The sequence below is a fragment of the Talaromyces proteolyticus genome (assembly GCF_021365285.1).
Source record: "Talaromyces proteolyticus strain PMI_201 chromosome Unknown BGW36scaffold_8, whole genome shotgun sequence".
Taxonomy (NCBI): Eukaryota; Fungi; Ascomycota; class Eurotiomycetes; order Eurotiales; family Trichocomaceae; genus Talaromyces; species Talaromyces proteolyticus.
Window position 1 is genome coordinate 1,463,029 of NW_025764284.1, and position 14,133 is coordinate 1,477,161.

A 14,133-nucleotide genomic window follows, 5' to 3' on the forward strand; every position below is an offset into this window, starting at 1 on the left:
CACTATGAAGTGGATATAGTAGTATCCAACGTGATTATATTTTGATCGTCTGCCCCACCTAGTACATATGTAGTCGTTCCACTATTCTTGATTAGACAAAATCAAATGTTAAATCTATTTGGACTGCTGGAGTTTTGCGTCTACAATTCTCCCCACAATTTTCTCCAGTATGGCAAAGTCACCTCCAGTACCTTGGCTGAAATAAGCCTGCACACTTTTCTCGACATACTTTCCAACCATGTCAATCTCGACATTAACATCGTCGCCAGGTTTTTTCGCAGCTGTGACGACTTTCTCCTGGGTGTAAGCAATCAGCATGACCTCCCAATAGCCGTCCTCGCCATCGACAACTTTCGTGACAGTGAGGCTAGCTCCATCGAGTGTTATGAAGCCTTTCTCCACAACATATCTCAAAATGCTCCTATCCCTGGGCTGTAGTCTGAACGTGAGTGCGTTTCCATCCGGGGTAACCGAGAGAATCGTGGCGGTGGTGTCAACGTGGCCCTGAACAAAATGACCACCCATCCGTGTCTCAGAGGAGACGGCTCGTTCAAGATTGACTTTGGAATTTGACTGTAGCAATCCTAGATTCGTTCGACGAAGAGTCTCGGGTGCGACGCCGACCTTGAACCAATCCTTGTCGAAAGCCGTGACAGTCAGGCATGTTCCTATCATTGCAGAGAATTAGCATCAAACAAAAGACGTGCGTTTCTCGGCATAAACTGCACCATTGACACTGATGCTATCTCCCAAATGTGCATCCCCAAGGATCTCCGCGCAGTCTCCGATGGTTAGCGACGTACCCCCGCCCCCGCTGACGCTGGTGTCGAGGGGCTCCAGGGACGTCACCGCTGCAAGGCTGTGTTCAGTCTATCGGGCTTTGCATAATGAATAGTGAGAGACTCACTCCCGATTGTTTCAACGAGACCAGTAAACATGGTGATCGCAATGTGCCGGTGTGGAAGAAGAATGAGAGTTCGGGCTCTTTCCAAGTTGCCGATTATGCAGTGAATCGGTTCGCCGTGGCCTCGGCTTTTCCCCCGCACCACCATGATGGTCTCCGCACGCATCCTGGGTATTTATTCTTCTAACATGCTGCCTTCAGGGCTGAACCCCACGCCAATTCTATCGTCTGGACATGGCGGCACGCACATTAGTCAACGGCAACTTGTCGCGACTGCGGCAGCTATGCGTTCGTCCTCAATATGTCGCGAAGCATGTCGCGAAGCATGTCGGCCAATGGCGGCTCATGTCCACAGCGCTCCCGACAACAGGGGTTCTGCCGTTGGAAGGCGTTCGAGTGCTTGATATGACTAGGGTTCTCGCTGGGGTGAGGTTGGGAATCAGTTGTGTTTGAGCGTATATACTAATTATCGAAATAGCCTTATTGTACCCAAATACTTGCGGACCTAGGGTATGTCATCTTCTTTTGCGCAAGTGTCCGTATATATTGCTGACTGAAATGATGTTCAGAGCAGATGTTATCAAAGTCGAACATCCACAAAGAGGCGATGATACTAGGGCTTGGGGTCCGCCTTTTGCTAAATACCAGGATGGTTCGAAAGAGGGTCCTGGCGAAAGTGCTTACTATCTTGCGGTATGACCGGCATCGACTCTTTATAGGCTATATTCTAACATTTATTTTTCATTAGGTAAACAGGAATAAGAGGTCAATCGGTCTGTCATTTGCACATCCTTCAGGCGTAGACATCTTGCACGATCTTGCAAAGCAATGTGACATCCTTGTGGAGAACTACCTACCTGGAAGTTTGAAGAAATACGCAATGGATTACGAGACATTAAGCCAGATCAACCCAAAGCTGATATATGCGAGCATCACTGGGTATGGCCAAACTGGGCCTTACAGCAATCGAGCTGGATATGATGTCATGGTAGAGGCCGAGTTTGGCTTGATGCATATTACAGGTTCTCGAGATGGGCCTCCGGTGAAAGTCGGTGTTGCAGTTACCGATCTAACGACCGGCCTCTATACATCAAACGCCATCATGGCAGCAATCATAGCGCGAGCGCGCACTGGAAAAGGCCAGCACATTGATGCATGCTTAAGTGATGTCCAGGTTGCTACGCTTGCCAATTTAGCGAGTTCGGCCTTGATAAGTGGAGAGAAGGATTCTGGACGCTGGGGAACGGCGCACCGTACGTGTTGATATTTCGGCACGGAAAAATGTTCCGACTGACAATATTTTAGCTTCAATTGTTCCGTACCGGAGCTATAAGACTCTTGATGGCGATATTCTCTTTGGGGGTGGAAATGATCGCCTTTTCGGTGTTCTTAGCGATCGACTAGGACGCCCGGAGTGGAAAATAGATGATCGCTTCGTGACGAATAGTGCTAGGGTGAAAAACCGAGCTGAGATAGATGGTATGATTGAGAAAATAACGAAGCAGAAAACGACGCAAGAATGGCTCGAAATATTTGAAGGCAGCGGCATGCCCTATGCTGCCGTTAATGATATCCAGGGCACACTGAACCACGAGCACGGTGAGTACAAGAACGCAACAGCGCTATAAAACAGGCAATGATATTAACGTTGTATTTTCATAGTCCTCGCCCGCAACATGGTCACAGAGGTCAACCATCCAGCGTGTGGACCTCTCAAGGTTGTCAACACCCCGATCAAATACTCTCACGCTAAACCTGGGGTCAGGACGCCGCCTCCTACTCTAGGCCAGCACACCAATGAAATTCTTCAAGATATTTTGCATTATAGAGAGGAGGACATTGCTTCTTTGAAGCAGAAGGGCATTGTATCATAACTTGTGGCGTCTTCGCATACATGAACTGTACATATTTTCCCACTTTGTGAGATATTCACGGCTACCAACTAGACACATAGCAGTTTCTTGGAGCGAGTCGACTTGGTAAATCAATAGAAAGATCCTGTCGGCTTATTGCATTTTATCATTTTTCTAAACCATCAATACACGAAAATCCACAATTGTTCGATTGAATTGTTCAATCACGTGATCATCCAGGCTAAGGACAACCTTTTGGGTACTTAGATAATTTCCTTTTCGTTGGTAAGGGGCAACACCTCAATGCAGCTCATGGTCAATCCGGCCTAAAGAGCCATACAGCTTGAATGATGGTTTCGCAGCATAATAAGGTACTGGGCCCTACGTCGCCAGGACAAGTGGCGGAGCCCTCCACGTCAGTGACTTCGGTTGATACATCAAGTCGGCATTTGCTGGGACTCCATGCCCCTTCGCCGGATCAATCTAATAACCCCAATATTCTCACCGGCGACTCCAGCACAAGATCTCGCTCTCAAGCCTCTATCATCCCAAAGCTTTCCAAGTCCACCCTCAACTTGCTCGCCTCCATCAGAAATTCCCCGCAAGAGTCACGGGCCAAGGCAGATGCTGGAAAAGCATGGATTGATCCACCACCCACTTTTGTAAATGGAAGTTCTGTTTGGAACTTTAATCCCAATTCAGCATCAACAAATGCCTCAATGACGGTTCTACGCAACAGAACCATTGCGCCCCGCCCTTTGGCACCGGCTCCTTCTAGCAAAACCGATACTGCTCCTGTGGTCAGCACACCGATCGCAATCCAACGAGCGCTCCCGCCGTCTACATTATCATCACAGCCAAAACCGGTTGCTCAAACTGTCATCTCGATTGTTCCCAAGCCCGAAAAGCCGAAGACTGAACAGCAACATGTCACAAATGAGCCGGCATTGCCGTCTTCTGTCATTCCTCCGGCGCCTCCGCTACTGTTGACTCCATCAGCAGGGCAACTAACTCCAGTGAAGCCGGCTGTACGCAAGAATACTGTCAATTCCAGTAAACGTGCAAAACGGCGCAAACGTGTCCGTGCTAGCGATGATGAGATCAAAGCCGGCGACTCCTCGAGTTCCGATGAATCTTCGGAGGATATGGTACCAATGGCGAGACAGACTAAATCAGGGCGGCAAGTGAATCGTCCAACCTACTTTGGACCTATGCCTGAAACCAAACAAAGCGCAACACCGAGAATGTCATCATCGGAAACTTCACCTGCCGGTGTCGTAAAACGACGGAAAAAGGTATACCGCAAGAATGGGAAAGACCTCAACATCACTTGCAAACATTGCCAAAGAAGTCACAGTTCTTCTACCAATTTGATTGTGTTTTGTGACGAATGCAATGTTGCGTGGCACCAATTCTGTCATGAGCCCCCTATAGCCAAAGAGCTCATTGATGTTAAAGAAGCTGAATGGGTTTGTAGGGAATGCCGGCCTTTTCCAGAAAAACAAAGAGTTGCTTTGGTAAAACTCAAGCTACCACGAAAGAAAAGTTCGGTGGAATCCTTGCCGAAACCCCTTGTTGCAGGCGAGAAGTTCACAGCAGAGCAGCAACGCGGATATTTGTCCAGTCTATCACATACAACTCTTGTCGACATGCTATTCAAGCTTTCGGAAACGAACCCAACTTTACCAATGTTCCCAGAAAACCTCATTGACTTGGAGAAATCAAAATTCGCGATGAAACCATTGAATACAACAATACCACAGAATGAGCATCAACAAGCATCACCAGTCGATGCACCTACAGTTACCAAGGTCCAAGATTCCAAACCAGAAACGCCTGAGCCAGATAAGCAAAGAAAACATCACCGAAAGCGAGGCCGCGGTGAGGACTCTGACGAATCAAGTTCTGAATATGAAGTCGAAGAGCATCGCCTATATCCGCAACCTGGATATGGATTCTTCTTGCCCTTAGAAGAAGATGACGTTGACATATTATTGGAAGATCCTGCCTGCCCGACATTCAGCTATACATTTCACGGTTATGCAAAAGCAAATACTATTTCTAAGGGGCCTCTCGATGTTACAGTAGCAGTTTGAACAGCTTAAATTCATTGCTATTAAATTATCCAGTTTCTGAGACTCGTGGAGCTCTTGCAGGCCGAATCATCCCACCACGTTTCCTACGGGTATACTTGGTTACGTATGCCCGAAACTTGTTCTATCGACGTGCGAATATCTGTCAACATCTCCACGGATGAATATATATTCACAGATCATCTCTGCACCTGATATTTTCCTCCACGGTATATGCCGACACTTCTACAGACCAGGGATATTGAAGAATATTCATGTCACACATTTCATTATATAGACTAGAATTCTCGCTTCGATACAAGTTGAAAGTAGGAAAATTGGTTTCTACCACCAGCCTAATCTCTATCCACCAACAAGACTAGCCAATCGCAGAGCGTATATTCCACACGTATTTGACTGGAATTATCACTAACTTCACTCTCATTGAAGCAAACATAGCCAAATCTTCCAAAGGCCACCGGTTATTTGCCATTCTATTCACAATAGAAGGTGTGAAGAGAATGGAAGTTCTGGTGGCACACGGGACCCACCTCAAACATGCGTCATGATTGGCCAGAAGCATTGATCACAACGCCCGACTGACTGTCATGAAACGGGATGCTTCTAGTTTCGCCTTTGACCACTTCACGCAAAATTACCATGTAGGACTTGCGAGACTTGCGATATTCAGCCTTCTCATCTTGTCGACGAATCAAGAATACACATCGCCGGTCTTCGCATTTCGATCCAGAAAATATTAGCTGGAGATATCATTATTCAAAATAATAAAAGCCAGCCACATCGGCGACTGACCACTCTACTTAACAATGCAGAAAATCACAACAACATCCCGTATCCTGAGAAGCCAGCCGGCGAAAAAGTGGTATCACTATGTAACGCTCGATCTGATCATCAAAGTGCTCAACCAAACCTTCTTACACCCATTCATTGCATGGATTCTTGTTCTCTGTCTACGCGCCCAAGTCACACCTCCCGATCATCCAGTATGGATAGGCGCGCTTGGATATGCAATCTTTCTTTCACTATGGACAGCAGCTGCTATGTTGAACCGTCGCATTGCATATGGCATGCCTCGAGAGGCTGAGCCAAGCCATGAGATAATTGTGATTACCGGTGGGGGAAGTGGACTTGGTCAACTTATTGCCCAAATCTATGGTATGAGGGGTGCCGGTGTTGCTGTTTTAGACATCAAAGAAGTAAGTGAGGTGAATGGCTGGGATGAACTTTCTGGTGTCGAGTATTATCAGTGTGATGTGGGTGATCGCAAGGCCTTAGAGTTGACGGCAAAGAGGATTGAAAATGATGTAAGTGATTTCAGATAGCTCGAAAAGGGTTAAGTGTTTTGGCATTCATGTTAATTATTTCCTAAATATAGCTGGGCAAACCAACTGTGCTCATAAACTGCGCAGCTGCCGGAATACATGGGTTGCCGTTGTTGTCCTTATCTCCAGAAGCCATGAAGAAAACTATACAAACCAATTTACTCGCCCCCTTCCATGCATTGCAGGTGTTTCTTCCCGGCATGATGGAAACAGAAAACGGCGGCGTCATTGTCAACGTCAGCTCCGTCCTTGGACAGCTTACAGCTGCTGGTTTGTCGGACTATTCTACAAGTAAGGCCGGCCTGAGTGCCATGCATAGATCCCTAGAGGCTGAGCTCAGAGCATCGGGACATGACGAGAAAATCAAAACAATACTAGTCGAAACGGGACAGTTGTTTACCCCATTGTTCGACGAAATTCAGACCCCAAGTCAATTTTTCGCGCCTGTACTCGAGCCCATGCAAGTCGCGTATGACATTGTTTCTGCTATTGACAATGGTGATACCGGTATCATCAGGCTCCCTGCTTTTGCTAAATTGGTGAATTGGTATGCCGTATTACCTGCTTCAATTCAGAGACTGGCACGTTATTTGAGCAGAATAGACACAGCCGTTGCAAAGGCGTACAACGGGCAGACCCGTGTTCCGGAGTCTTCAACTTCGAGCGGATCAGAGAGCGAAGTCGAAATAGAGCAGGTGCAATAAGTATTTAGATTTCAATCGCTATTGGTGCGACCGATGCCACAACATATATTATGACGGAAATTGTGAAATTGGGCGTATAGGTGTGAAAAAAATCTGTTTCAAGTCGACGCATTACTTTTCGGTTGCTAGAACGACCTTATCACGTTCGGCACGATGAGGCATGCTGCCCTTCTTGCTGTGTTTTCGGACATTATCCACCCTGCGCTTAATTGCTGCAAGCTCCTCTTTCTTGATTTCACCGGCCTTCTTGATAGCCTTCGGCACGTGGCGGTGATTCTTGATCCTCCGGATTTCGGGCATATGAGCGTATCTGCGGACAAGCGCTTGGTCATATTCAAGTTTGTGGCGCTGCTTAGTACTCTTTATGCCAGCCCGTGATGAGGCATTGGTGCGCCATATCCGAATATTTCCGTCGTCAGATCCAGAAAGAACATAGTTGTTATCTGGAGTGAACATCGCCGAAAAAACCCTATACGAGAACGTTAATAAGCTGCCTGAGAGATAATATAATGTGATACAAATATGACGGGTAAATTGCACATACCTCTGCATTCTTTGAGTGTGGTAGACATCTCTCGAGCGTCCATGGCTTCTATTGAACAAGCGTATTGTGCGATCGTATGACGCTGTAACCAATTCCTCACCGGTTGGACTGAATTCGACATCCATCACGGCAGCAACATGATCTTTGTAGATATTCAAAGCTCTGTCCATTTTCCTCATGTCAAACATGTATGCATTGTGGTCCTCATTAGCGACAGCGAAATTAAATGCTTCCATGGGGTTCCAGGCGATGGAGTTTGAAGCCAGAGTCAGAATAGTCTTGGATACGGGTGACGATGTTCGAAGATCGTACATGATAATCGACCGATCGGATGCAGTAGAGCCGAGGATAGAAGTCTCTGTTTGGTTGAAGGCAACCGAGGTGATAGTGTCTGTATTGGTTGGCCAGTGAAGGGTTTGCGAAGCAGTCGAAGAAGGGCGAGAGAGATCGTAGATGGAGATGACAGAGGATGAGGCAGCAAATGCAGGCTGATCACGGTGATGCGAAACCCCGGTGAACGGTGTCTGCCCAAGGAAAGTTGCAAGTGGTGGAGCTTCTGACGTCGAGTTATAAGGATCGAAGAGCTTGACGGTTTTATCGCTAGCACAGGACAGTATTTTACGGTCTGGTGTCCAGCAGATACCTTTGACAACGTTTTCATGGGCCTGAGTTTGCCACACTTCCTCTCGGGTCTGCATGTCCCAAACCTTCACAATCCCATCGCCTGAACCACTTGCAAAGCGTTCAAGAGACCCAGGGTCTTTGGCCATCGTATACACGCCATCGATGTGCCCGTTTCCAAGCTGACCAATAAATGGCGCGGCAAACATGCGTTCCATCTTGACAGCATTCAGCGCTCGTGTGTATTCTCGTGCTCGTTCGAATGGATGTTGCGATGGGTCGAGATTTCGTTGCATTCTCGCAACGCTTGAACCTGGCGCTTGCTGCGAGGCAGCCGAGCGCGATAGTGCTTTTATTTTCTATTTGCTATAAGCATATAATCAAGGGATCGGTAAATATTTATGCTTACCATCCTGTTTGTCCAGGGATATTTATTTTTTCGTGCAATATCATAAATATCATAACATGTATTTTTTTGGGGAACTTTTTTTAAGACTGAGTGGAGACTAAAAGATTCGGCGTAATTGGCTCGCTCGCCGGACAACAGGAGCTAGCACAGTGACGCCCGGCCACTCTGCCTAGCCGTCGTCCACCTTCAAGCTTCCAGACTGCCAACGAACACAGCTTCCTTTCCCATCAAAACCAGACTCATCTGCTTTCTTATACGTTTATCTTTCCCGCCTGACTGCGGTCCCACGTAACACGCCGTCCACCATGGCCCAGACGCCCGCTGCGCAGCGGATTGAGGAGGCGAAGTCCGTCGCACCAAAGGATCCTCCCAAAGCAGAGCAGATATACAAAGAGGTTCTCTCTCAAGGCACTGGAAAAACAGAGTCTGCCTCAAGGGACTATGAGACAGCTTTAGTTGGGCTAGGAGAGCTCTACCGGGATAACAAGAAGGCTAATGAGCTAGCTGAGCTGATAAAAACAAGTCGTGATGCCTTCTCTTCATACGCCAAAGCGAAGACAGCCAAGCTGGGTAAGGGAATCTCGCCACAGGTTATATATCCATCTAACTAAATGTGTATAGTTCGGCAATTGTTGGACCTGCTCGGCGAGATACCGAACACAACTGAGATTCAGATTGCCGTGATCAAGTCCTCCATAGAGTGGGCCGTATCAGAACGACGCTCTTTCCTCCGACAGAGTCTCGAGACCCGCTTAGTGATGATCTACATGCAAAAACAATCCTATTACGATGCCTTGACTTTGATCAATTCCTTGCTTCGGGAACTCAAGCGGTTGGATGACAAGGTCGTTCTGGTGGAAATTCAGCTCCTCGAATCCCGGGTCTACCATGCTCTCGGTAACCAGCCCAAGGCTCGCGCCGCTCTTACATCTGCTCGGACATCCGCTTCTGCTGTCTACACACCACCGATATTGCAAGCTGGCCTCGACATGCAAAGTGGAATGCTGCATGCCGAAGATAAGGATTTCAACACAGCGTTCTCATACTTCATTGAGGCTCTGGAAGGTTATAGCTCTCTTGATGATTCCGAGAAAGCGACAGCAGCACTGCAGTATATGTTGCTTTGCAAAATCATGCTCAACCTTGTTGATGATGTGACAAACCTGCTCAGCTCGAAACAGGCATTGAAGTACGCTAGCACACGTCTCGAAGCTATGAAGGCTGTTGCCCGTGCCCATGCGAACAGGTCGCTGGAGGAATATGAGAAAGCTCTTTCAGATTACCGATACGAGCTAGGAGGCGACGTCTTCATTCGTAATCATCTTCGCAGACTTTATGACGCAATGTTGGAGCAGAATCTGATCAAAGTGATCGAACCATTCAGCCGGGTAGAGATTGATCATATTGCCAAGATGGTTGGCTTGGACACTCAGCAGGTCGAGAGAAAACTGTCGCAGATGATTCTAGACAAGGTCATAATTGGTGTGCTGGATCAGGGGGCAGGCTGTCTGATCATTTTTGATGAGACAGAGAGAGACAAAGGCTATGATGCGGCGCTACAAACTATCGAAAAGCTCAACAATGTGGTGGAGGTTTTGTACTCTAATCAGGCGTCGCTATTGGAATAGATCGCACATTAGGTTGTTCCATACAATCCATACGTGTGGATGCAGTCTTGGGATATGTAATGTAGCCATTTCCAAATACTACGGGTTACTTTAATTACTCTACATGAATTTAGGAGAAAATTTCAATAATGTAAAGGATGCTTGCATTAATTGTCTTCTTAATGACTGCTTTTGGCTGGTGGCCAAATCGGGCTAGCGCTGTCGCGGAGGAGCAACCCATCGCGACTTCGACGAACATTGTCCGTTAAAACCAACAGTTCAAGCAATCGCTCCACCAACCAACGTACCATCAATAGTGCTAGTGAAAAGTGCACTATCTGCCGACAGACGGGGCGACTTATTCCAGCACTTATAGAAGCCATCGCAGCCATGGCTATGAACGCTCCGATGCAACCAAATTTTCCTCGCGGCTACCCCCAACCTGCACAGCGCTCACCCGCCACACCTCGTCGCGGTCCTCCCGGTACAGCTAAGATCCCTACCTCTGTTGTGGCTCTCAAAAATACATTTCGATACAATTGCTAACTTTCCGGGTTTTAACCGGCTCTGACAGGACCCGGCATGCCCATGCCTCATCCCCAACAAGTTCCCCATCCTCAATACTTGGCTGCTGCCCATCAGCGCAACATGCCTCAGGTCAACGAGGCCGCCATTAGGCGCAGCCGAAAGCCAACAGACAAATTCCTTCCAGAGAGCTTTGAAGACATCGTTATAGGAGATGGGGTGCAGGAATATAAACGATTGCGGGAATATGAGAGCCAGCTGGATGCGTCGATGGTCAGAAAGAGAATGGAGATACAGGATTCTTTGAGTCGGTCAGTGAAGAGATACCGAACTCTTCGTATTTGGATCTCGAATACTGTCGAAGGCCAACCGTGGCAGAAAGATGAGGGCATCGTTGAGCAGCCGACTGACCCGAATGATCCTAACGGCCCGGGATATGGACAGTACAAAGTTCGGATTGAAGGCAGACTGATCGATGATAATAGCGACCCAACTATTCCAGCAGATGACACTGACGATGAAGAGGATGACGAGGATACAGAAGCTATGCAAGATGACGGTCAAGACGGAAAGAAGTCGAAGAAATCAAAACATCAGCGTCCGCGCCAGAAACTGTCGCATTTCTTCAAATCCATGACCATTGATTTCGAAAAGACACCAAACTTGAAAAAAGAGGAGAATCTTACCTCTATTACCTGGGAAAAGCCTCAGCTCCCACCTAATGCTGGATCTCCACCTGCTAATGCAGACTTTGATTCTGTCACATTCTCACGGGGAGCGCAGTCGAATCTCAATATCACTGTGACCTTGATCAGAGATGAGTCACCCGAAAGATTTAAACTCAACAAAGATCTCGCTGAAGTTCTTGATGTGGACGAAGAATCAAGGAGCGGCGTCATTCTAGGGATCTGGGATTATATTCGATCCATGGGCCTCCAAGAGGACCACGAAAAACGTCAAGTACGTTGTGATCATCGTTTGAGAAAGGTATTTTTTGAATTCTGTCTACGTTGTAAACTCTCTCATTTCTAATGTGTTATAGCTTTTTGGCCGCGAAGCTGTATTCTTTCCTCAAATACCAGATATCACCAACACCCACACCACACCTCTTGACCCAATTAAGCTGCCTTACACAATTCGACTGGACCAAGAATTTCATAATGACCCGACGCCAACTATTTACGATATTCGTGTAGCGGTTGAGGATCCACTGCGTCAGAAAATGCTTGCTTTTACTTCTAACCAACAATACGGAGCGTCCCTCCGCCAAATCAGCCTGCTCGATGACCAGCTGGCTCTCATAATTCAGGCTGCCATGCACTCTTATGCCCGTCAAGACTTTTACACTCAGTTTAGCAAGGATCCAGCCAGGTTCATCCGTCGCTGGCACACCTCCCAGCGCCGAGATCTTGAGACTATTCTCGGAGAGGCTACTCGCGGCGGCGGGGAGGATGGCAGTGGACCTGAGTTCAGACGCGGCGGTGATAATAGTGCTTGGAATGCTCCTGTTGCGAGAGAAGCGGTCCGGTACATGCTTGCAAGACCGGATCGTTCTAGTGCTTATCGATGAGCGCGCGTAATTGTGTCAGGCTCTTACGGGTCCTAGTTGGTAATATATTCCCGTATTGCATTTTTTTTTTCCCTTCTATTTTTGTACGGCTGGGGCAGTTTTGGCGTGTTCGAAGATGCTAGGTGCTCTCTATGTATTTTTGAGTTTGAATGCTTTAATTTCAGTTTTCAGCTACTTGTATGTGTAGATCAATAAGATACAGATTACATCCAAATCTTAAAAAATTTCGTCAATTCATGTTTAGAGGCGTTGATTCCAGTCCAGCAACAAGTAAAGGGCCACGGATTCTGATCTATGTAATAAATGGTAAAGCCAGCCACCATGCAGCCTTTCTTTCATATTTAGCGGGGGCCAGTATATCCCAGCAGTTCAAGCCGTTGCAATGTACTTAATTGATACGCCGCTTTTCCCTTTCATGACCTCCGTTTGTTCAGAGCATCCCCTTCGGCAGCTTGCACACCTGTTGATAAGAGCGCCTGCTCAGCCCCGTCACCGGTTTCACAATAGCCCTCCTCCTGTCTCAATTTCTCTGCAGCGTCCAGAACCAGGTCGGATCCTTGTGGAGGCTTAATCTTATCTTCCTTTGCTGCTGGTTCCCGGAAACGTTTCATCACAGCGTCTATCATTTGAGAAAACCAGTAATAGTTCAAGAAATTAAGGACCAAGTTTGCTGCAACATATACCATGGGAAGCCATTGCGGGAGCCCTTCCTCAATGTAATAGTTGGCAAACCGGGCGATCTCGGCATTTGCTTGCAGACAGCTTTCGTTTGTGCACAGTGCTCCGTCCCTGACTTCGAAAATGGGAGCGTTGGTTTCTACTCCCTTCAAGAATGGCGAGGTTGACGATGAGCGGTAATGCTTCAGAGCGTGCCACATATCTGCGTAGACAACGAAGGACTGCCAAGTGCCCCAGACCAAACGACAGGAAAAGAAAACCACGAGTAGGGTCATCCCGTTGTACCATTGCAATTTACTGCCAGTCATTTTGAGTTTGTCCAAGAACCAGTGGATATTGAGAAATGGGCTTGAGAGCTCGTAAAGAATGAATGTCGGCGCATAGAAATTGACAAACGGCCTCTATTCTAGAAATTAGCCCAAGATATCCCAGCCAGGTGACTCAGTTAAACAAAGGTGGATACTAACAAACCCGAGGATATAGACGCAAAAAGCGCTGAGTCCATGGAATACCATTCCCAGCCCGAACAACTTGATATGCACGATGCTGACGATGATGTCGTACAGAAAATAGCCCGCAGCCAAAGCCTGCACCAAGCCGAGGGCGCCTGTATAACCATGAATCCGCTCATAAACGGTCATTTCTTTCCTCTCGGTGTCTGCGAACGTAACCCATAGTGCAACTGCATTGACCAAAACACTTTGTACCAACGAAACGACATGGATATCCCAATTCAGCTGCGTACGCGGTGGCAATTCGGAGTAGAGCCGAGGAAAGAAAGCGCGGGAGAGTCGTGGCGAGAGGTATGAATGAATAAGTTGGTAGAAAGCGAAGGCAAGAATAACCTCGTGGATATGATACGGGAGCGAATATAAATGGAGAGAAGCTGCCCACGGTGTTGTCAAGTCCTGGAGCCAGCGCGGCGGAGGAAATGGGTCCAGCATTTTGCCCGCTCAAAGCCCTGGCGTTGGAGCTGGAGTTTGAAAGTGCCTGCAAGGATAATACCCTGCCGAGTACTGTACTATTCGTAGACGGATGCCACTATGCTGGAAGAAGAAATATACTAAAAGCAAGCCGAAGACATGGCCAGGATGTCGATTGGTGCCGCACGGTGGTGATAAAGATAGATAACAAGATTAGGAGAGGTAAGAGCAGGGATAAGCGTGGGGGAGCGACAGTAATTAAGAGGCACCAAGAGCTGCAAATATCATGTCCGGCGCTCTGTTTGGCTTTGGACTTGGTGACAGGGTCATGGAGGACGCTGAAGCAGGTGACGTTGCCGCTTGTCTATATAAATCTGTTG

The 14,133-nt window shown here is 47.6% G+C and overlaps 7 protein-coding genes across 7 annotated transcripts; 4 read left to right on the forward strand and 3 right to left on the reverse strand.

Moving 5' to 3' along the window:
- Nucleotides 1-25: 25 nt before the first annotated feature.
- On the reverse strand, nt 26-1,001 carry BGW36DRAFT_382625 (alpha subunit of riboflavin synthase). The gene is made up of 3 exons (XM_046216567.1): nt 908-1,001; nt 729-851; nt 26-668 (listed from the first exon to the last, which is right to left on the reverse strand). The coding sequence occupies exons 1-3, from the start codon at nt 936-938 to the stop codon at nt 115-117; spliced, it is 708 nt and encodes a 235-aa protein (XP_046070539.1). The 5' UTR covers nt 939-1,001; the 3' UTR covers nt 26-114.
- Nucleotides 1,002-2,979, forward strand: BGW36DRAFT_344720 (CAIB/BAIF family enzyme). The gene is made up of 6 exons (XM_046213177.1): nt 1,002-1,330; nt 1,383-1,414; nt 1,474-1,597; nt 1,653-2,157; nt 2,210-2,503; nt 2,567-2,979. The coding sequence occupies exons 1-6, from the start codon at nt 1,139-1,141 to the stop codon at nt 2,776-2,778; spliced, it is 1,359 nt and encodes a 452-aa protein (XP_046070540.1). The 5' UTR covers nt 1,002-1,138; the 3' UTR covers nt 2,779-2,979.
- Nucleotides 2,980-3,047: 68 nt separating this feature from the next.
- Nucleotides 3,048-4,853, forward strand: BGW36DRAFT_418148 (uncharacterized protein; the record flags this gene model as incomplete). The annotated part of the gene is made up of 3 exons (XM_046219409.1): nt 3,048-3,836; nt 3,858-4,568; nt 4,629-4,853. Exons 1-3 carry the CDS (start codon nt 3,105-3,107, stop codon nt 4,851-4,853), a joined length of 1,668 nt encoding a protein of 555 aa, XP_046070541.1. The 5' UTR covers nt 3,048-3,104.
- An 803-nt stretch (nt 4,854-5,656) lies between these two features.
- BGW36DRAFT_299873 (putative short-chain dehydrogenase/reductase family protein) lies at nt 5,657-6,876 on the forward strand (the record flags this gene model as incomplete). Its single annotated transcript, XM_046211572.1, has 2 exons — nt 5,657-6,154; nt 6,226-6,876. The coding sequence occupies 2 exons, from the start codon at nt 5,657-5,659 to the stop codon at nt 6,874-6,876; spliced, it is 1,149 nt and encodes a 382-aa protein (XP_046070542.1).
- Nucleotides 6,877-6,931: 55 nt separating this feature from the next.
- On the reverse strand, nt 6,932-8,612 carry BGW36DRAFT_201656 (putative small nucleolar ribonucleoprotein complex subunit). Its single transcript, XM_046209866.1, has 3 exons — nt 8,451-8,612; nt 7,421-8,400; nt 6,932-7,345 (listed from the first exon to the last, which is right to left on the reverse strand). Exons 1-3 carry the CDS (start codon nt 8,451-8,453, stop codon nt 6,988-6,990), a joined length of 1,341 nt encoding a protein of 446 aa, XP_046070543.1. The 5' UTR covers nt 8,454-8,612; the 3' UTR covers nt 6,932-6,987.
- A 143-nt stretch (nt 8,613-8,755) lies between these two features.
- On the forward strand, nt 8,756-12,152 carry BGW36DRAFT_299839 (SWI-SNF complex subunit; the record flags this gene model as incomplete). The annotated part of the gene is made up of 5 exons (XM_046211569.1): nt 8,756-9,020; nt 9,072-10,062; nt 10,342-10,541; nt 10,632-11,569; nt 11,625-12,152. The coding sequence occupies 5 exons, from the start codon at nt 8,756-8,758 to the stop codon at nt 12,150-12,152; spliced, it is 2,922 nt and encodes a 973-aa protein (XP_046070544.1).
- Nucleotides 12,153-12,378: 226 nt separating this feature from the next.
- On the reverse strand, nt 12,379-14,082 carry BGW36DRAFT_382634 (TLC domain-containing protein). Its single transcript, XM_046216568.1, has 2 exons — nt 13,298-14,082; nt 12,379-13,231 (listed from the first exon to the last, which is right to left on the reverse strand). The coding sequence occupies exons 1-2, from the start codon at nt 13,772-13,774 to the stop codon at nt 12,566-12,568; spliced, it is 1,143 nt and encodes a 380-aa protein (XP_046070545.1). The 5' UTR covers nt 13,775-14,082; the 3' UTR covers nt 12,379-12,565.
- Nucleotides 14,083-14,133: the final 51 nt, after the last annotated feature.